The sequence below is a fragment of the Salvelinus alpinus genome, chromosome 14 (assembly GCF_045679555.1).
Source record: "Salvelinus alpinus chromosome 14, SLU_Salpinus.1, whole genome shotgun sequence".
In the NCBI taxonomy this organism is placed as follows: Eukaryota; Metazoa; Chordata; class Actinopteri; order Salmoniformes; family Salmonidae; genus Salvelinus; species Salvelinus alpinus.
The window spans coordinates 56,137,381-56,159,259 of record NC_092099.1 but is presented as its reverse complement, the minus strand read 5'-3'; the positions used below and the strand labels follow the sequence as shown (position 1 = coordinate 56,159,259).

General features: G+C 49.9%; 1 protein-coding gene across 1 annotated transcript in view; it reads left to right on the top strand.

Annotated features, from left to right (window-relative positions):
• pfkla (phosphofructokinase, liver a) overlaps positions 1-21,879 on the top strand; it is an 83,371-nt gene that overhangs the window by 46,440 nt on the left and 15,052 nt on the right. Inside the window, exons 12-17 of the mRNA XM_071341928.1 lie at positions 2,744-2,807; positions 3,073-3,219; positions 5,406-5,476; positions 5,619-5,706; positions 6,223-6,375; positions 10,389-10,553. Coding sequence (XP_071198029.1) covers positions 2,744-2,807; positions 3,073-3,219; positions 5,406-5,476; positions 5,619-5,706; positions 6,223-6,375; positions 10,389-10,553 — 688 coding nt within the window. The remainder of the gene's footprint in view (positions 1-2,743; positions 2,808-3,072; positions 3,220-5,405; positions 5,477-5,618; positions 5,707-6,222; positions 6,376-10,388; positions 10,554-21,879) is intronic.

Below are 21,879 nucleotides of genomic sequence, written 5' to 3'. Positions count from 1 at the left end.
CAATGTTTGTCTATGGAGATTGCATGGCTGTGTGCTCGGTTTTATCCACCTGTTATCAATGGGTGTGGCTGAAATAGAGTCCACTAACTTGAACGGGTGTCCACATACTTTTGTACAGTGCCTTTGGAAAGTAGTCAGACCCCTTGACTTTTTCCACATTTTCTTACATTACAGCCTTATTCTAAAATTGATTACATTTGATTTTTTCCTCATCAATCTACACAATACCCCATAATGACAAAGCAAAAAAAAAATGCAAAAAATGAAATCACAAATGCATAAGTATTCAGACCCTTTACTCCTACTTTGTTGAGGCACCTTTGGCAGCGATTACAGCCTCAAGTCTTCTTGGGTATGACGCTACAAGCTTGGCACACCTGTATTTGGGGAGTTTCTCCCATTCTTCTCTGCAGATCCTCTCTTTTCAGGGCTCTCCAGAGATGTTAGATCGGGTTCAAGTCTGGGCTCTGGCTGAGCCACTCAAGGACATTCAGAGACTTGTCCCGAAGCCACTCCTGCGTTGTCTTGGCTGTGTGCTTAGGGTTGTTGATCTGTTGGAAGGTGAACCTTCGCCCCAGTCTGAGGTCCTGAGATCTCTGGAGCAGGTTTTCATCAAGGATCTCTCTGTACTTAGTTCCGTTCATCTTTGCCTCGATCCTGACTAGTCTCCCTGAAAAACATCCCCACAGCATGATGCTGCCACCACCACTCCAAGTGGGCTGTCATGTGCCTTTTACTGAGGAGTGGCTTCCATCTGGCCACTCTACCATAAAGGCCTGATTGGTGGAGTGCTGCAGAGATGGTTGTCCTGTAAGATTATCCTATCTCCACAGAGGCACTCTGGAGCTCTGTCAGAGTGACCATTGGGTTCTTGGTCACTTCCCTGACCAAGGCCCTTCTTCCCCGACTGCTCAGTTTGGCCGGGCTGCCAGCTCTAGGAAGAGTCTTGGTGGTTCCAAACTTTTTCCATTGGAAAGCTGTCAAGGCAAAGGGTGGCTATTTTGAAGAATCTCAAATATAAAATATATTTTGATTTGTTGGAACACTTTCTTGGTTACTGCATAATAATGTGTTATTTCATAGTTTTGATGTCTTCACCATTATTCTACAATGTAGAAAATAGTACAAGTAAAGGAAAACACTGGAATGAGAAGGTGTGTCCAAACTTTTGACTGGTACTGTAAATATATATATTAGACTAAGATAGATACAGCCCATACACACACCAGTCTCAACGTCAACAGTGAAGAGGCAACTCCAGTATAATGACATTCTAGGTAGAGCTCCTCTGTCCAGTGTCCTTTTGCCCATCTTTGTCTTTTTTTAATTTATTGGCCAGTCTTTGCAACCCTGCCTAGAAGGCCAGCATCCCGGAGTCGTCTCTTCACTGTTGACGTTGACTGGTGATTTTCTGGAACTATTTAATGAAGCTGCCAGTTGAGGACTTGTGAGACGTCTTGTTTCTCAAACTAGACACTCTCATGTACTTGTCCTCTTGCTCAGTTGTGCACTGTGGCATCCCACTCCTCTTTCTATTCTGGTTAGAGACAGTTTGAGCTGTTCTGTGAAGGGAGTAGTACACAGCGTTGTACGAGATCTTCGCAATTTCTCGCATAGAATAGACAGACGAGTTTCAGAGAAAGTACTTTGTTTCTGGCCATTTTGAGCCTGTAATCGAATCCACAAATGCTGATGCCCCAGATACTCAACTAGTCTGAAGAAGGCCAGTTATATTGCTTATTTAATCAGGACAACAGTTTTCAGCTGTGCTGACTGTGGCAGACCAGGGGGGTTGGTCAAGACATTTACACAGAGTAGGATTAGCTCGGTGTCAAGGGTGTTTATTAAATAATAAATTAAAAGGATAGGTCTCCCCAATGAGACCCTCTCTGGGATACCGTCTTCTGGGCTCTGGGATACCGTCTTCTGGGCTCTGGGATACCGTCTTCTGGGATACCGTCTTCTGGGCTCTGGGACACCGTCTTCTGGGCTCCGGGACACCGTCTTCTGGGTCTTGCTGTATCCGGTCGGGCACACAAACTCAACTCTCTCTTCTTAGCTTCGGTTACTGTCTCCAACTACATGGAAGTCACCTCACGTCCCCCAGTCTTCCCCTGTGTGATGCCCTTCTGGCAGCTTTATGGGGCTTGTACAGCTGGTGAGCAATCAGCCCTTGATTACTCACAAACTGCCCAATCAGCCCCAATTAGTCCTGGGTGGAGAGCCGTCGAGACCTGGCACGTCCAGCAGATGGAGCCATCGCTTAATGATGTATACTCCGTCTGTCACCAGGCCTTGACGAGTCTCCCCCTGGTGGCTGACCTGCTGTACTCCACATAGCATAATTTCAAAAGGGTTTTCTAATGATCAATTAGCCTTTTAAAATGATAAACTTGGATTAGCTAACACAACGTGCCATTGAAACACAGGAGTGATGGTTGCTGATAATGGGCCTCTGTACGCCTATGTAGATATTCCATAAAAAATCAGTCGTTTCCAGCTACAATAGTAATTTACAACATTAACAATGTCTACACTGTATTTCTGATCATTTTGATGTAATTTTAAAGGACAAAAAATGTGCTTTTCTTTTAAATAACAAAGACATTTCTAAGTGACCCAAACTTCCCCAAACTGTTGAATGGTAGTGCATTATGGAGTATGTATGTACATTTGATATAATGAATGTGATATTAAGAACATTTGATATATGTTTTCTGAATATTATTTCTTCTTTGTTTAGGAGCTTCGAGAACAACTGGAACATGTACAAACTGCTAGCCTTTCAGAAGCCTGCTGTTACCAAGGTAATGTATTCAACCTTTATTTAACTAGGCAAGTCAGTTAAGCACAAATTCCTATTTACAATGACGGCCTATCCCCGGCCAAACCTGGACGACCTGGGGCCAATTGTGCGGACGGATGTGATACAGCCTGGATTTGAACCGGGGACTGTAGTGACGTCTCTTGCACTGAGATGCAGTGCCTTAGAACGCTGAGCCACTCGGGAAGCCCTAATATTGACTGTGAGACATTACTCCCATGGCTGTAGACTGTCTCATGTTTCTTCAGAGCGGCCACACGCTGGCGGTGCTGAATGTGGGCGCTCCAGCAGCAGGGATGAATGCAGCGGTGCGCTCGGCTGTCAGGGTGGCGCTGGCCTACGGTCACAAGGTCTACTCTGTCAACGACGGCTTCGAGGGGCTGGCCAATGGAGCGGTGAGGATATAGTCTCTTTAGTATACAACACTAAACATGCTATGGATGGATGGATGGATGGATGGATGGAGAGAGAGAGAGACAGTAGATTGATTCAGCATAATTATATAGTAGTGGGATGGATATAGCAGCCTATATATACCAGCCTATAGCATAATGTTGTCTGTCTAACAGGAAGGACTACCTCTCATTTCTTAAATAGGAAGAAATAGGCTCCAACACAAACTAACTTCAACTCTTTGTTAAGTGTTACAGTCATTTCAGTCGCTGTAGTAGCTGACATGTATAGTGTTGAGTCATCCGCATACATAGACACACTGGCTTTACTCAAAGCCAGTGGTATGTCGTTAGTAAAGTTTGAAAAAGCAAGGGGCCTAATCAGCTGCCCTGGGGAATTCCTGATTCTACCTGGATAATGTTGGAGAGGCTTCCATTAACTTCTCTGCGCTACGGATCCCTTTAGCGGGATCATTTTCCTAAACAACCGCTGAATTGCAGGGCGCAAAATATTACTAACAATATTTATAATCATGCAATCACAAGTGAAATATACCAAAACATAGCTTAGCTTGTTGTTAATCCACCTATTGTGTCAGATTTTGAAAATATGCTTTGCAGCGAAAGCAATCCAAGCTTTTGTGAGTGTATCAATCAATGCTACAACAGCTCGCCCCAAATTAGCATGGTCACGAAAGTCAGAAAAGCAATCTAATTAATCGCTTACCTTTGATAATCTTCTGATGTTTGCACTCACGAGACTCCCAGTTACACAACAAATGTTATTTTTGTTCGATAAATATTACTTTTATAACAAAAAAACGCAATTTGGGTTGCGCGTTATGTTCAGAAAACCAAAGCCTCGTTCCGTTCGACGAAAATTCCAAAAAGTATCCGTAATGTTCGTAGAAACATGTCAAATGTTTTTTATAATCAATCGTCAGGTTGTTTTTAACAAACATAATCGATAATATTTCAACCGGACCGTAACCTATTCAATAAGAGATAAAAAGAAAATGGAGAGCTACCCTCTCGCGCGCAGGAACTAATCAGAGGACACCTGACTACTTTTGAAAAATCTCGCTCATTTTTCAAAATAAAAGCCTGAAACTATGTCTAAAGCCTGGTCACAGCCTGAAGAAGCCATTGGAAAAGGAATCTGGTTGATACCCCTTTAAATGGAAGAAAGACAGATTTTTAAAAATAAAATAAAATAAAAACACACTTCCGGGTTAGATTTTCTCAGGTTTTCGCCTGCAGAATCAGTTCTGTTATACTCACAGACAATATTTTGACCGTTTTTGGAAACTTTGGAGTGTTTTCTATCCTAATCTGTAAATTATATGCATATTCTACGATCTGGACCTGAGAAATAGTCCGTTTACCTTGGGAACGTTATTTTTTTTAAATTCAAAATTTAAAAAACTGACCCCTAGCGTCAAGAGGTTAAAGAACACCCTCTGTGTTCTGTTAGACAGGTAACTCTTTATCCACAATATAGCAGGGTGTGTAAAGCCATAACACACACGTTTTTCCAGCAGCAGACAATGATCGATAATGTCAAAAGCCGCATTGAAGTCTAACAAAACAGCCCCCCACAATCATTTTACCATCAATTTCTCTCAGCCAATCATCACTCATTTGTGTAAGTGCTATGCTTGTTGAATGTCCTTCTCTAGAAGCGTGTTGAAAGTCTGTTGTCAATTTGTTTACTATGAAATAGCATTTTATCTGGTCGAACACAATTTTTCCAGAAGTTTACGAAGGATTGGTAACAGGCTGGTTGGTCGGCTGTTTGAGCCAGTAAAGGGGGCTTTTTCTATTCTTAGGTAGCAGAATGACTTTAGCTTCCCTCCAGGCCTGAGGGCACACACTCTCTAGTAGGCTTAAATTGAAGATGTGGCAAATAGGAGCGGCAATATCGTCTGCTATTATCCTCTAATCTTTCAGAACAAGGTGGCTTGTCATTAATGGTAGACAGCAATAATTTTGTTCACTTCTTTCACACTCCCTTTACGGAATTCAAAATGAAATTGTGATAATCCATGTGGGGATAATCTCAGACACTCAGTCTAAACTAGGGTGCCATCTCAGACAGAGAGAACTGACTGATTATAATCCTGACTGCACATTTTCAAATGGGGACAATAACGATATTGATTGACTGACGTGTGTTTTTCCTCTACCAGGTGACAGAGATGGAGTGGCATGGTGTGGCTGGATGGACTGGCCAGGGTGGATCTCTTCTGGGGACTAAACGGTTTGTTTACAATGATGACTAGGGGGGGGAAAGCAGTTGATTAGTTTGGACTCAATGTGGTTATTGGTGTGCCCTTTTTTAAAATTAGGAAGATGTCCTCCTGAATTGTGTTTGGTGTGTTTTTTTTTGTTGTGTTCTACAGAACCCTTCCCAGTACCTGCATGCAGAAGATCGTGGACACCATCAACAAGCATAAAATCCAGGCACTGCTGATCGTTGGGGGATTTGAGGTACCAGTTACAGACGGAACGTTCTATTGAGATGGTGTTAGTATTCCTTAATGGCGTACATGGCGGGCGTGCTGCATCAGATAATAGATTTTATATGGCCTCCCTCCTCAAAATGTTGTTTTTGTCACATATGTTCTGTTATTTGATCTTTCTACGATGTAATGTACTATTTCATTTTAAAGTTCATGTCATTAGCTGTTAGAAAGACTAAACAATGTGACTGTGTTGATGGGTATTGGATAATTTCTGAAATAATACTGTGTTAGACAGTCACTGCTAATGGCCTCCATCTGATGGGGGGGGGGTGTGTGTGTGTGTGTGTGTGTGTGTGTGTGTGTGTGTGTGTGTGTGTGTGTTCTCTACAGGCGTACGAGGGCGTGCTGGAGTTATATGATGCTCGTAGTAGTTTTGACGAGTTGTGTATCCCCATGGTGTGTGTGTGTGTGTACTGTATATGTAACATACTGTAGGACAACGATTTACTAACCCCTGTGTGTGTGTGTGTGTTCTCTACAGGCGTACGAGGGCGTGCTGGAGTTATATGATGCTCGCAGTAGTTTTGACGAGTTGTGTATCCCCATGGTGGTGATCCCTGCCACCATCAGTAACAACGTACCCGGGACAGACTTCAGTCTGGGGGCAGACACGGCTGTCAATGCTGCCATGGAGGTCAGTCTGATCTGATGAAAGATAGAACACAATAAAACCCAAAGGTTCGTTTTCAGTGTGGTCGTCTCTGGCAACGAGATGGCAGGTGAATCTAGATGGACACCTATTTAAAAACATGAGGCCAACCAGATGTCTGGACCAGGCCCCTTCATCTCCAACTCTGTTCCCTTAGCAGGGCCTGTTTTAGCATAGTAACATCACACAGAGGCCTCGTAATAGTTGTTATGTTAGGAAGTTAAATGTGCAATCCACTGTTGAAACAATAACAAAGTGGATTCCCTGCCACTGTTTTGGAGAAATGTTATAGTTGTAACCATGTTTATAGTTGTAACCATGTTTATAGTTGTAACCATGTTTTAACCATGTTTATAGTTGTAACCATGTTTATAGTTGTAACCATGTTTGTAGTTGTAACCATGTTTATAGTTGTAACCATGTTTATAGTTGTAACCATGTTTATAGGTTTAACCATGTTTTAACCATGTTTATAGTTTAACCATGTTTATAGTTTAACCATGTTTATAATAGTAACCATGTTTTAACCATGTTTATAGTTTAACCATGTTTATAGTTGTAACCATGTTTATAGTTGTAACCATGTTTATAGTTGTAACCATGTTTATAGGTTTAACCATGTTTATAGTTGTAACCATGTTTATAGTTGTAACCATGTTTTAACCATGTTTATAGTTGTAACCATGTTTATAGTTGTAACCATGTTTTAACCATGTTTATAGGTGTAACCATGTTTATAGTTGTAACCATGTTTATAGTTGTAACCATGTTTATAGGTTTAACCATGTTTATAGTTGTAACCATGTTTATAGTTGTAACCATGTTTTAACCATGTTTATAGTTGTAACCATGTTTATAGTTGTAACCATGGTTTAACCATGTTTATAGTTGTAACCATGTTTATAGTTGTAACCATGTTTATAGGTTTAACCATGTTTATAGTTGTAACCATGTTTATAGTTGTAACCATGTTTTAACCATGTTTATAGGTGTAACCATGTTTATAGTTGTAACCATGTTTATAGTTGTAACCATGTTTATAGGTTTAACCATGTTTATAGTTGTAACCATGTTTATAGTTGTAACCATGTTTTAACCATGTTTATAGTTGTAACCATGTTTATAGTTGTAACCATGTTTTAACCATGTTTATAGGTGTAACCATGTTTATAGTTGTAACCATGTTTATAGTTGTAACCATGTTTATAGTTGTAACCATGTTTATAGTTGTAACCATGTTTATAGTTGTAACCATGTTTTAACCATGTTTATAGTTGTAACCATGTTTATAGTTGTAACCATGGTTTAACCATGTTTATAGTTGTAACCATGTTTATAGTTGTAACCATGTTTATAGTTGTAACCATGTTTATAGGTTTAACCATGTTTATAGTTGTAACCATGTTTTAACCATGTTTATAGGTGTAACCATGTTTATAGTTGTAACCATGTTTATAGTTGTAACCATGTTTATAGTTGTAACCATGTTTATAGTTGTAACCATGTTTATAGTTGTAACCATGTTTATAGTTGTAACCATGTTTTAACCATGTTTATAGGTGTAACCATGTTTATAGGTGTAACCATGTTTATAGTTGTAACCATGTTTATAGTTGTAACCATGTTTTAACCATGTTTATAGTTGTAACCATGTTTATAGGTTTAACCATGTTTAACCATGTTTATAGGTGTAACCATGTTTATAGTTGTAACCATGGTTTAACCATGTTTATAGTTGTAACCATGTTCATAGTTGTAACCATGTTTATAGGTGTAACCATGTTTATAGATGTAACCATGTTTATTGTTGTAACCATGTTTATAGTTGTAACCATGTTTTAACCATGTTTATAGTTGTAACCATGTTTATAGTTGTAACCATGTTTATAGTTGTAACCATGTGTATAGGTGTAACCATGTTTTAACCATGTTTATAGTTGTAAACATGTTTGTAGTTGTAACCATGTTTATAGGTGTAACCATGTTTTAACCATGTTTGTAGTTGTAACCATGTTTGTAGTTGTAACCATGTTTATAGTTGTAACCATGTTTATAGTTGTAACCATGTTTATAGTTGTAACCATGTTTGTAGTTGTAACCATGTTTATAGTTGTAACCATGTTTATAGTTGTAACCATGTTTATAGTTGTAACCATGTTTATAGTTGTAACCATGTTTATAGTTGTAACCATGTTTTAACCATGTTTGTAGTTGTAACCATGTTTGTAGTTGTAACCATGTTTATAGTTGTAACCATGTTTATAGTTGTAACCATGTTTATAGTTGTAACCATGTTTATAGGTGTAACCATGTTTATAGGTGTAACCATGTTTTAACCATGTTTGTAGTTGTAACCATGTTTGTAGTTGTAACCATGTTTATAGTTGTAACCATGTTTATAGTTGTAACCATGTTTATAGTTGTAACCATGTTTTAACCATGTTTTAACCATGTTTTAACCATGTTTATAGGTTTAACCATGTTTATAGGTTTAACCATGTTTATAGTTGTAACCATGTGTATAGGTGTAACCATGTGTATAGTTGTAACCATGTTTATAGTTGTAACCATGTTTATAGTTGTAACCATGTTTATAGGTGTAACCATGTTTTAACCATGTTTGTAGTTGTAACCATGTTTGTAGTTGTAACCATGTTTATAGTTGTAACCATGTTTATAGTTGTAACCATGTTTATAGTTGTAACCATGTTTTAACCATGTTTTAACCATGTTTTAACCATGTTTATAGTTGTAACCATGTTTATAGGTTTAACCATGTTTATAGTTGTAACCATGGTTTAACCATGTTTATAGTTGTAACCATGTTTATAGGTGTAACCATGTGTATAGGTGTAACCATGTTTATAGTTGTAACCATGTTTTAACCATGTGTATAGGTGTAACCATGTTTATAGTTGTAACCATGTTTTAACCATGTTTATAGTTTAACCATGTTTATAGTTGTAACCATGTTTATAGGTTTAACCATGTTTATAGTTGTAACCATGTTTTAACCATGTTTATAGTTGTAACCATGTTTTAACCATGTTTATAGTTGTAACCATGTTTTAACCATGTTTATAGTTGTAACCATGTTTATAGATGTAACCATGTTTATAGATGTAACCATGCTTTAACCATGTTTATAGATGTAACCATGTTTTAACCATGTTTATAGTTGTAACCATGTTTTAACCATGTTTATAGTTGTAACCATGTTTATAGTTGTAACCATGTTTTAACCATGTTTATAGTTGTAACCATGTTTTAACCATGTTTATAGTTCTAACCATGTTTATAGTTGTAACCATGTTTTAACCATGTTTATAGATGTAACCATGTTTATAGGTTTAACCATGTTTTAACCATGTTTATAGATGTAACCATGTTTATAGTTGTAACCATGTTTTAACCATGTTTATAGTTGTAACCATGTTTTAACCATGTTTATAGTTGTAACCATGTTTATAGTTGTAACCATGTTTTAACCATGTTTATAGTTGTAACCATGTTTTAACCATGTTTATAGTTGTAACCATGTTTATAGTTGTAACCATGTTTTAACCATGTTTATAGTTGTAACCATGTTTATAGGTTTAACCATGTTTTAACCATGTTTATAGATTTAACCATGTTTATAGATGTAACCATGTTTATAGTTGTAACCATGTTTATAGTTGTAACCATGTTTATAGGTTTAAACATGTTTTAACCATGTTTATAGGTTTAGCCATGTTTATACGTTTAACCATATTTACAGTTTAACCATGTTTTAACCATGTTTATTGGTTTAACCATGTTTTGAGGCTATACAGTGTTTGTTTACATTTACTTTGTTTACGAACAAAGGAGTAAAACAAGCTTATATTTGGGGTTCTGATGGGTTACGACAGCTGCTCTAAACTCATGTCCATAAATGGATGTAGGAACTGCAGATTGACCCTTTGAGTCTTTAGTGGTGTCTCTAACCTGCCCCTCTCTGTCCATCCCCTCCTCAGAGTTGTGATAAGATTAAGCAGTCGGCTACAGGGACCAAGAGAAGGGTGTTCGTAGTGGAAACTATGGGAGGCTACTGTGGTTACCTGGCAACCTACGCCGGTATCGCTGTGGGAGCGGACGCTGCTTACATCTTTGAGGACCCCTTCAACCTCCAGGACCTAAAGGTGAGAACCAGACTGCTGCTGGCATAGCCCCCTGTTCCCTACTCTGGTCCAGACTGCTGCTGGCATAGCCCCCTGTTCCCTACTCTGGTCCAGACTGCTGCTGGCATAGCCCCCTGTTCCCTACTCTGGTCCAGATCAGACTGCTGCTGGCATAGCCCCCTGTTCCCTACTCTGGTCCAGACCAGACTGCTGCTGGCATAGCCCCCTGTTCCCTACTCTGGTCCAGACCAGACTGCTGCTGGCATAGCCCCCTGTTCCCTACTCTGGTCCAGACCAGACTGCTGCTGGCATAGCACCCTGTTCCCTACTCTGGTCCAGACTGCTGCTGGCATAGCCCCCTGTTCCCTACTCTGGTCCAGACCAGACTGCTGCTGGCATAGCCCCCTGTTCCCTACTCTGGTCCAGACCAGACTGCTGCTGGCATAGCCCCCTGTTCCCTACTCTGGTCCAGACCAGACTGCTGCTGGCATAGCCCCCTGTTCCCTACTCTGGTCCAGACCAGACTGCTGCTGGCATAGCACCCTGTTCCCTACTCTGGTCCAGACCAGACTGCTGCTGGCATAGCCCCCCTGTTCCCTACTCTGGTCCAGACTGCTGCTGGCATAGCACCCTGTTCCCTACTCTGGTCCAGACCAGACTGCTGCTGGCATAGCCCCCTGTAACCTACTCTGGTCCAGACCAGACTGCTGCTGGCATAGCCCCCTGTTCCCTACTCTGGTCCAGACTGCTGCTGGCATAGCACCCTGTTCCCTACTCTGGTCCAGACCAGACTGCTGCTGGCATAGCCCCCTGTTCCCTACTCTGGTCCAGACTGCTGCTGGCATAGCACCCTGTTCCCTACTCTGGTCCAGACTGCTGCTGGCATAGCACCCTGTTCCCTACTCTGGTCCAGACCAGACTGCTGCTGGCATAGCCCCCTGTTCCCTACTCTGGTCCAGACCAGACTGCTGCTGGCATAGCACCCTGTTCCCTACTCTGGTCCAGACTGCTGCTGGCATAGCACCCTGTTCCCTACTCTGGTCCAGACCAGACTGCTGCTGGCATAGCCCCCTGTTCCCTACTCTGGTCCAGACTGCTGCTGGCATAGCACCCTGTTCCCTACTCTGGTCCAGACCAGACTGCTGCTGGCATAGCCCCCTGTTCCCTACTCTGGTCCAGACCAGACTGCTGCTGGCATAGCCCCCTGTTCCCTACTCTGGTCCAGACCAGACTGCTGCTGGCATAGCCCCCTGTTCCCTACTCTGGTCCAGACTGCTGCTGCTGGCATAGCCCCCTGTTCCCTACTCTGGTCCAGACTGCTGCTGGCATAGCCCCCTGTTCCCTACTCTGGTCCAGACTGCTGCTGGCATAGCCCCCTGTTCCCTACTCTGGTCCAGACTGCTGCTGGCATAGCCCCCTGTTCCCTACTCTGGTCCAGACTGCTGCTGGCATAGCCCCCTGTTCGCTACTCTGGACCAGACTGCTGCTGGCATAGCCCCCTGTTCCCTACTCTGGTCCAGACTGCTGCTGGCATAGCCCCCTGTTCCCTACTCTGGTCCAGACCAGACTGCTGCTGGCATAGCCCCCTGTTCCCTACTCTGGTCCAGACCAGACTGCTGCTGGCATAGCCCCCTGTTCCCTACTCTGGTCCAGACCAGACTGCTGCTGGCATAGCCCCCTGTTCCCTACTCTGGTCCAGACTGCTGCTGGCATAGCCCCCTGTTCCCTACTCTGGTCCAGACTGCTGCTGGCATAGCCCCCTGTTCCCTACTCTGGTCCAGACCAGACTGCTGCTGGCATAGCCCCCTGTTCCCTACTCTGGTCCAGACTGCTGCTGCTGGCATAGCCCCCTGTTCCCTACTCTGGTCCAGACTGCTGCTGGCATAGCACCCTGTTCCCTACTCTGGTCCAGACCAGACTGCTGCTGGCATAGCCCCCTGTTCCCTACTCTGGTCCAGACTGCTGCTGGCATAGCCCCCTGTTCCCTACTCTGGTCCAGACTGCTGCTGGCATAGCCCCCTGTTCCCTACTCTGGTCCAGACCAGACTGCTGCTGGCATAGCCCCCTGTTCCCTACTCTGGTCCAGACTGCTGCTGGCATAGCCCCCTGTTCCCTACTCTGGTCCAGACCAGACTGCTGCTGGCATAGCCCCCTGTTCCCTACTCTGGTCCAGACCAGACTGCTGCTGGCATAGCCCCCTGTTCCCTACTCTGGTCCAGACCAGACTGCTGCTGGCATAGCCCCCTGTTCCCTACTCTGGTCCAGACCAGACTGCTGCTGGCATAGCCCCCTGTTCCCTACTCTGGTCCAGACCAGACTGCTGCTGGCATAGCCCCCTGTTCCCTACTCTGGTCCAGACCAGACTGCTGCTGGCATAGCCCCCTGTTCCCTACTCTGGTCCAGACCAGACTGCTGCTGGCATAGCACCCTGTTCCCTACTCTGGTCCAGACTGCTGCTGGCATAGCCCCCTGTTCCCTACTCTGGTCCAGACTGCTGCTGGCATAGCCCCCTGTTCCCTACTCTGGTCCAGACTGCTGCTGGCATAGCCCCCCTGTTCCCTACTCTGGTCCAGACTGCTGCTGCTGGCATAGCCCCCTGTTCCCTACTCTGGTCCAGACTGCTATTGGCATAGCCCCCTGTTCCCTACTCTGGTCCAGACTGCTGCTGGCATAGCCCCCTGTTCCCTACTCTGGTCCAGACCAGACTGCTGCTGGCATAGCCCCCTGTTCGCTACTCTGGTCCAGACCAGACTGCTGCTGGCATAGCCCCCTGTTCCCTACTCTGGTCCAAACTGCTGCTGGCATAGCCCCCTGTTCCCTACTCTGGTCCAGACCAGACTGCTGCTGGCATAGCCCCCTGTTCCCTACTCTGGTCCAGACCAGACTGCTGCTGGCATAGCCCCCTGTTCCCTACTCTGGTCCAGACCAGACTGCTGCTGGCATAGCCCCCTGTTCCCTACTCTGGTCCAGACCAGACTGCTGCTGGCATAGCCCCCTGTTCCCTACTCTGGTCCAGACTGCTGCTGGCATAGCCCCCTGTTCCCTACTCTGGTCCAGACCAGACTGCTGCTGGCATAGCCCCCTGTTCCCTACTCTGGTCCAGACTGCTGCTGGCATAGCCCCCTGTTCCCTACTCTGGTCCAGACCAGACTGCTGCTGGCATAGCACCCTGTTCCCTACTCTGGTCCAGACCAGACTGCTGCTGGCATAGCCCCCTGTTCCCTACTCTGGTCCAGACTGCTGCTGGCATAGCCCCCTGTTCCCTACTCTGGTCCAGACTGCTGCTGGCATAGCCCCCTGTTCCCTACTCTGGTCCAGACCAGACTGCTGCTGGCATAGCCCCCTGTTCCCTACTCTGGTCCAAACTGCTGCTGGCATAGCCCCCTGTTCCCTACTCTGGTCCAGGCTGCTGCTGGCATAGCCCCCTGTTCCCTACTCTGGTCCAGACCAGACTGCTGCTGGCATAGCCCCCCTGTTCCCTACTCTGGTCCAGACTGCTGCTGGCATAGCCCCCTGTTCCCTACTCTGGTCCAGACTGCTGCTGGCATAGCCCCCTGTTCCCTACTCTGGTCCAGACTGCTGCTGCTGGCATAGCCCCCTGTTCCCTACTCTGGTCCAGACTGCTGCTGGCATAGCCCCCTGTTCCCTACTCTGGTCCAGACTGCTGCTGCTGGCATAGCCCCCTGTTCCCTACTCTGGTCCAGACCAGACTGCTGCTGGCATAGCCCCCTGGTCCCTACTCTGGTCCAGACCAGACTGCTGCTGGCATAGCCCCCTGGTCCCTACTCTGGTCCAGACTGCTGCTGGCATAGCCCCCTGTTCCCTACTCTGGTCCAGACTGCTGCTGGCATAGCCCCCTGTTCCCTACTCTGGTCCAGACTGCTGCTGGCATAGCACCCTGTTCCCTACTCTGGTCCAGACTGCTGCTGGCATAGCCCCCTGTTCCCTACTCTGGTCCAGACCAGACTGCTGCTGGCATAGCCCCCTGTTCCCTACTCTGGTCCAGACTGCTGCTGGCATAGCCCCCTGTTCCCTACTCTGGTCCAGACCAGACTGCTGCTGGCATAGCCCCCTGTTCCCTACTCTGGTCCAGACTGCTGCTGGCATAGCACCCTGTTCCCTATTCTGGTCCAGACCAGACTGCTGCTGGCATAGCCCCCTGTTCCCTACTCTGGTCCAGACCAGACTGCTGCTGGCATAGCCCCCTGTTCCCTACTCTGGTCCAGACTGCTGCTGGCATAGCACCCTGTTCCCTACTCTGGTCCAGACCAGACTGCTGCTGGCATAGCCCCCTGTTCCCTACTCTGGTCCAGACCAGACTGCTGCTGGCATAGCCCCCTGTTCCCTACTCTGGTCCAGACTGCTGCTGCTGGCATAGCCCCCTGTTCCCTACTCTGGTCCAGACTGCTGCTGGCATAGCCCCCTGTTCCCTACTCTGGTCCAGACTGCTGCTGGCATAGCCCCCTGTTCCCTACTCTGGTCCAGACCAGACTGCTGCTGGCATAGCCCCCTGTTCCCTACTCTGGTCCAGACTGCTGCTGGCATAGCCCCCTGTTCCCTACTCTGGTCCAGACCAGACTGCTGCTGTCATAGCCCCCTGTTCCCTACTCTGGTCCAGACTGCTGCTGGCATAGCACCCTGTTCCCTATTCTGGTCCAGACCAGACTGCTGCTGGCATAGCCCCCTGTTCCCTACTCTGGTCCAGACCAGACTGCTGCTGGCATAGCCCCCTGTTCCCTACTCTGGTCCAGACTGCTGCTGGCATAGCACCCTGTTCCCTACTCTGGTCCAGACCAGACTGCTGCTGGCATAGCCCCCTGTTCCCTACTCTGGTCCAGACTGCTGCTGGCATAGCACCCTGTTCCCTACTCTGGTCCAGACCAGACTGCTGCTGGCATAGCCCCCTGTTCCCTACTCTGGTCCAGACCAGACTGCTGCTGGCATAGCCCCCTGTTCCCTACTCTGGTCCAGACTGCTGCTGGCATAGCCCCCTGTTCCCTACTCTGGTCCAGACTGCTGCTGGCATAGCCCCCTGTTCCCTACTCTGGTCCAGACCAGACTGCTGCTGGCATAGCCCCCTGTTCCCTACTCTGGTCCAGACTGCTGCTGGCATAGCACCCTGTTCCCTACTCTGGTCCAGACTGCTGCTGGCATAGCCCCCTGTTCCCTACTCTGGTCCAGACCAGACTGCTGCTGGCATAGCCCCCTGTTCCCTACTCTGGTCCAGACCAGACTGCTGCTGGCATAGCCCCCTGTTCCCTACTCTGGTCCAGACCAGACTGCTGCTGGCATAGCCCCCTGTTCCCTACTCTGGTCCAGACTGCTGCTGCTGGCATAGCCCCCTGTTCCCTACTCTGGTCCAGACTGCTGCTGGCATAGCCCCCTGTTCCCTACTCTGGTCCAGACTGCTGCTGGCATAGCCCCCTGTTCCCTACTCTGGTCCAGACTGCTGCTGGCATAGCCCCCTGTTCCCTACTCTGGTCCAGACTGCTGCTGGCATAGCCCCCTGTTCCCTACTCTGGTCCAGACTGCTGCTGGCATAGCCCCCTGTTCGCTACTCTGGTCCAGACCAGACTGCTGCTGGCATAGCCCCCTGTTCCCTACTCTGGTCCAGACTGCTGCTGGCATAGCCCCCTGTTCCCTACTCTGGTCCAGACCAGACTGCTGCTGGCATAGCCCCCTGTTCCCTACTCTGGTCCAGACTGCTGCTGGCATAGCACCCTGTTCCCTACTCTGGTCCAGACTGCTGCTGGCATAGCCCCCTGTTCCCTACTCTGGTCCAGACCAGACTGCTGCTGGCATAGCCCCCTGTTCCCTACTCTGGTCCAGACCAGACTGCTGCTGGCATAGCCCCCTGTTCCCTACTCTGGTCCAGACCAGACTGCTGCTGGCATAGCCCCCTGTTCCCTACTCTGGTCCAGACTGCTGCTGCTGGCATAGCCCCCTGTTCCCTACTCTGGTCCAGACTGCTGCTGGCATAGCCCCCTGTTCCCTACTCTGGTCCAGACTGCTGCTGGCATAGCCCCCTGTTCCCTACTCTGGTCCAGACTGCTGCTGGCATAGCCCCCTGTTCCCTACTCTGGTCCAGACTGCTGCTGGCATAGCCCCCTGTTCCCTACTCTGGTCCAGACTGCTGCTGGCATAGCCCCCTGTTCGCTACTCTGGTCCAGACCAGACTGCTGCTGGCATAGCCCCCTGTTCCCTACTCTGGTCCAGACTGCTGCTGGCATAGCCCCCTGTTCCCTACTCTGGTCCAGACCAGACTGCTGCTGGCATAGCCCCCTGTTCCCAAACTCTGGTCCAGACCAGACTGCTGCTGGCATAGCCCCCTGTTCCCTACTCTGGTCCAGACTGCTGCTGGCATAGCCCCCTGTTCCCTACTCTGGTCCAGACCAGACTGCTGCTGGCATAGCCCCCTGTTCCCTACTCTGGTCCAGACCAGACTGCTGCTGGCATAGCCCCCTGTTCCCTACTCTGGTCCAGACCAGACTGCTGCTGGCATAGCCCCCTGTTCCCTACTCTGGTCCAGACTGCTGCTGCTGGCATAGCCCCCTGTTCCCTACTCTGGTCCAGACCAGACTGCTGCTGGCATAGCCCCCTGTTCCCTACTCTGGTCCAGACTGCTGCTGGCATAGCCCCCTGTTCCCTACTCTGGTCCAGACTGCTGCTGGCATAGCCCCCTGTTCCCTACTCTGGTCCAGACTGCTGCTGGCATAGCCCCCTGTTCCCTACTCTGGTCCAGACCAGACTGCTGCTGGCATAGCCCCCTGTTCCCTACTCTGGTCCAGACTGCTGCTGGCATAGCCCCCTGTTCCCTACTCTGGTCCAGACCAGACTGCTGCTGGCATAGCACCCTGTTCCCTACTCTGGTCCAGACCAGACTGCTGCTGGCATAGCCCCCTGTTCCCTACTCTGGTCCAGACTGCTGCTGGCATAGCCCCCTGTTCCCTACTCTGGTCCAGACCAGACTGCTGCTGGCATAGCCCCCTGTTCCCTACTCTGGTCCAGACCAGACTGCTGCTGGCATAGCCCCCTGTTCCCTACTCTGGTCCAGACCAGACTGCTGCTGGCATAGCCCCCTGTTCCCTACTCTGGTCCAGACCAGACTGCTGCTGGCATAGCCCCCTGTTCCCTACTCTGGTCCAGACTGCTGCTGCTGGCATAGCCCCCTGTTCCCTACTCTGGTTCAGACTGCTGCTGGCATAGCCCCCTGTTCCCTACTCTGGTTCAGACCAGACTGCTGCTGGCATAGCCCCCTGTTCCCTACTCTGGTCCAGACTGCTGCTGGCATAGCCCCCTGTTCCCTACTCTGGTTCAGACCAGACTGCTGCTGGCATAGCCCCCTGTTCCCTACTCTGGTTCAGACCAGACTGCTGCTGGCATAGCCCCCTGTTCCCTACTCTGGTCCAGACTGCTGCTGCTGGCATAGCCCCCTGTTCCCTACTCTGGTCCAGACTGCTGCTGCTGGCATAGCCCCCTGTTCCCTACTCTGGTCCAGACTGCTGCTGGCATAGCCCCCTGTTCCCTACTCTGGTCCAGACTGCTGCTGGCATAGCCCCCTGTTCCCTACTCTGGTCCAGACCAGACTGCTGCTGGCATAGCCCCCCTGTTCCCTACTCTGGTCCAGACTGCTGCTGGCATAGCCCCCTGTTCCCTACTCTGGTCCAGACTGCTGCTGGCATAGCCCCCTGTTCCCTACTCTGGTCCAGACTGCTGCTGCTGGCATAGCCCCCTGTTCCCTACTCTGGTCCAGACTGCTGCTGGCATAGCCCCCTGTTCCCTACTCTGGTCCAGACTGCTGCTGCTGGCATAGCCCCCTGTTCCCTACTCTGGTCCAGACCAGACTGCTGCTGGCATAGCCCCCTGGTCCCTACTCTGGTCCAGACCAGACTGCTGCTGGCATAGCCCCCTGGTCCCTACTCTGGTCCAGACTGCTGCTGGCATAGCCCCCTGTTCCCTACTCTGGTCCAGACTGCTGCTGGCATAGCCCCCTGTTCCCTACTCTGGTCCAGACTGCTGCTGGCATAGCCCCCTGTTCCCTACTCTGGTCCAGACTGCTGCTGGCATAGCCCCCTGTTCCCTACTCTGGTCCAGACCAGACTGCTGCTGGCATAGCCCCCTGTTCCCTACTCTGGTCCAGACTGCTGCTGGCATAGCCCCCTGTTCCCTACTCTGGTCCAGACCAGACTGCTGCTGGCATAGCCCCCTGTTCCCTACTCTGGTCCAGACTGCTGCTGGCATAGCACCCTGTTCCCTATTCTGGTCCAGACCAGACTGCTGCTGGCATAGCCCCCTGTTCCCTACTCTGGTCCAGACCAGACTGCTGCTGGCATAGCCCCCTGTTCCCTACTCTGGTCCAGACTGCTGCTGGCATAGCACCCTGTTCCCTACTCTGGTCCAGACCAGACTGCTGCTGGCATAGCCCCCTGTTCCCTACTCTGGTCCAGACCAGACTGCTGCTGGCATAGCCCCCTGTTCCCTACTCTGGTCCAGACTGCTGCTGCTGGCATAGCCCCCTGTTCCCTACTCTGGTCCAGACTGCTGCTGGCATAGCCCCCTGTTCCCTACTCTGGTCCAGACTGCTGCTGGCATAGCCCCCTGTTCCCTACTCTGGTCCAGACCAGACTGCTGCTGGCATAGCCCCCTGTTCCCTACTCTCGTCCAGACTGCTGCTGGCATAGCCCCCTGTTCCCTACTCTGGTCCAGACCAGACTGCTGCTGTCATAGCCCCCTGTTCCCTACTCTGGTCCAGACTGCTGCTGGCATAGCACCCTGTTCCCTATTCTGGTCCAGACCAGACTGCTGCTGGCATAGCCCCCTGTTCCCTACTCTGGTCCAGACCAGACTGCTGCTGGCATAGCCCCCTGTTCCCTACTCTGGTCCAGACTGCTGCTGGCATAGCACCCTGTTCCCTACTCTGGTCCAGACCAGACTGCTGCTGGCATAGCCCCCTGTTCCCTACTCTGGTCCAGACTGCTGCTGGCATAGCACCCTGTTCCCTACTCTGGTCCAGACCAGACTGCTGCTGGCATAGCCCCCTGTTCCCTACTCTGGTCCAGACCAGACTGCTGCTGGCATAGCCCCCTGTTCCCTACTCTGGTCCAGACTGCTGCTGGCATAGCCCCCTGTTCCCTACTCTGGTCCAGACTGCTGCTGGCATAGCCCCCTGTTCCCTACTCTGGTCCAGACCAGACTGCTGCTGGCATAGCCCCCTGTTCCCTACTCTGGTCCAGACTGCTGCTGGCATAGCACCCTGTTCCCTACTCTGGTCCAGACTGCTGCTGGCATAGCCCCCTGTTCCCTACTCTGGTCCAGACCAGACTGCTGCTGGCATAGCCCCCTGTTCCCTACTCTGGTCCAGACCAGACTGCTGCTGGCATAGCCCCCTGTTCCCTACTCTGGTCCAGACCAGACTGCTGCTGGCATAGCCCCCTGTTCCCTACTCTGGTCCAGACTGCTGCTGCTGGCATAGCCCCCTGTTCCCTACTCTGGTCCAGACTGCTGCTGGCATAGCCCCCTGTTCCCTACTCTGGTCCAGACTGCTGCTGGCATAGCCCCCTGTTCCCTACTCTGGTCCAGACTGCTGCTGGCATAGCCCCCTGTTCCCTACTCTGGTCCAGACTGCTGCTGGCATAGCCCCCTGTTCCCTACTCTGGTCCAGACTGCTGCTGGCATAGCCCCCTGTTCGCTACTCTGGTCCAGACCAGACTGCTGCTGGCATAGCCCCCTGTTCCCTACTCTGGTCCAGACTGCTGCTGGCATAGCCCCCTGTTCCCTACTCTGGTCCAGACCAGACTGCTGCTGGCATAGCCCCCTGTTCCCTACTCTGGTCCAGACTGCTGCTGGCATAGCACCCTGTTCCCTACTCTGGTCCAGACTGCTGCTGGCATAGCCCCCTGTTCCCTACTCTGGTCCAGACCAGACTGCTGCTGGCATAGCCCCCTGTTCCCTACTCTGGTCCAGACCAGACTGCTGCTGGCATAGCCCCCTGTTCCCTACTCTGGTCCAGACCAGACTGCTGCTGGCATAGCCCCCTGTTCCCTACTCTGGTCCAGACTGCTGCTGCTGGCATAGCCCCCTGTTCCCTACTCTGGTCCAGACTGCTGCTGGCATAGCCCCCTGTTCCCTACTCTGGTCCAGACTGCTGCTGGCATAGCCCCCTGTTCCCTACTCTGGTCCAGACTGCTGCTGGCATAGCCCCCTGTTCCCTACTCTGGTCCAGACTGCTGCTGGCATAGCCCCCTGTTCCCTACTCTGGTCCAGACTGCTGCTGGCATAGCCCCCTGTTCGCTACTCTGGTCCAGACCAGACTGCTGCTGGCATAGCCCCCTGTTCCCTACTCTGGTCCAGACTGCTGCTGGCATAGCCCCCTGTTCCCTACTCTGGTCCAGACCAGACTGCTGCTGGCATAGCCCCCTGTTCCCAAACTCTGGTCCAGACCAGACTGCTGCTGGCATAGCCCCCTGTTCCCTACTCTGGTCCAGACTGCTGCTGGCATAGCCCCCTGTTCCCTACTCTGGTCCAGACCAGACTGCTGCTGGCATAGCCCCCTGTTCCCTACTCTGGTCCAGACCAGACTGCTGCTGGCATAGCCCCCTGTTCCCTACTCTGGTCCAGACCAGACTGCTGCTGGCATAGCCCCCTGTTCCCTACTCTGGTCCAGACTGCTGCTGCTGGCATAGCCCCCTGTTCCCTACTCTGGTCCAGACCAGACTGCTGCTGGCATAGCCCCCTGTTCCCTACTCTGGTCCAGACTGCTGCTGGCATAGCCCCCTGTTCCCTACTCTGGTCCAGACTGCTGCTGGCATAGCCCCCTGTTCCCTACTCTGGTCCAGACTGCTGCTGGCATAGCCCCCTGTTCCCTACTCTGGTCCAGACCAGACTGCTGCTGGCATAGCCCCCTGTTCCCTACTCTGGTCCAGACTGCTGCTGGCATAGCCCCCTGTTCCCTACTCTGGTCCAGACCAGACTGCTGCTGGCATAGCACCCTGTTCCCTACTCTGGTCCAGACCAGACTGCTGCTGGCATAGCCCCCTGTTCCCTACTCTGGTCCAGACTGCTGCTGGCATAGCCCCCTGTTCCCTACTCTGGTCCAGACCAGACTGCTGCTGGCATAGCCCCCTGTTCCCTACTCTGGTCCAGACCAGACTGCTGCTGGCATAGCCCCCTGTTCCCTACTCTGGTCCAGACCAGACTGCTGCTGGCATAGCCCCCTGTTCCCTACTCTGGTCCAGACCAGACTGCTGCTGGCATAGCCCCCTGTTCCCTACTCTGGTCCAGACTGCTGCTGCTGGCATAGCCCCCTGTTCCCTACTCTGGTTCAGACTGCTGCTGGCATAGCCCCCTG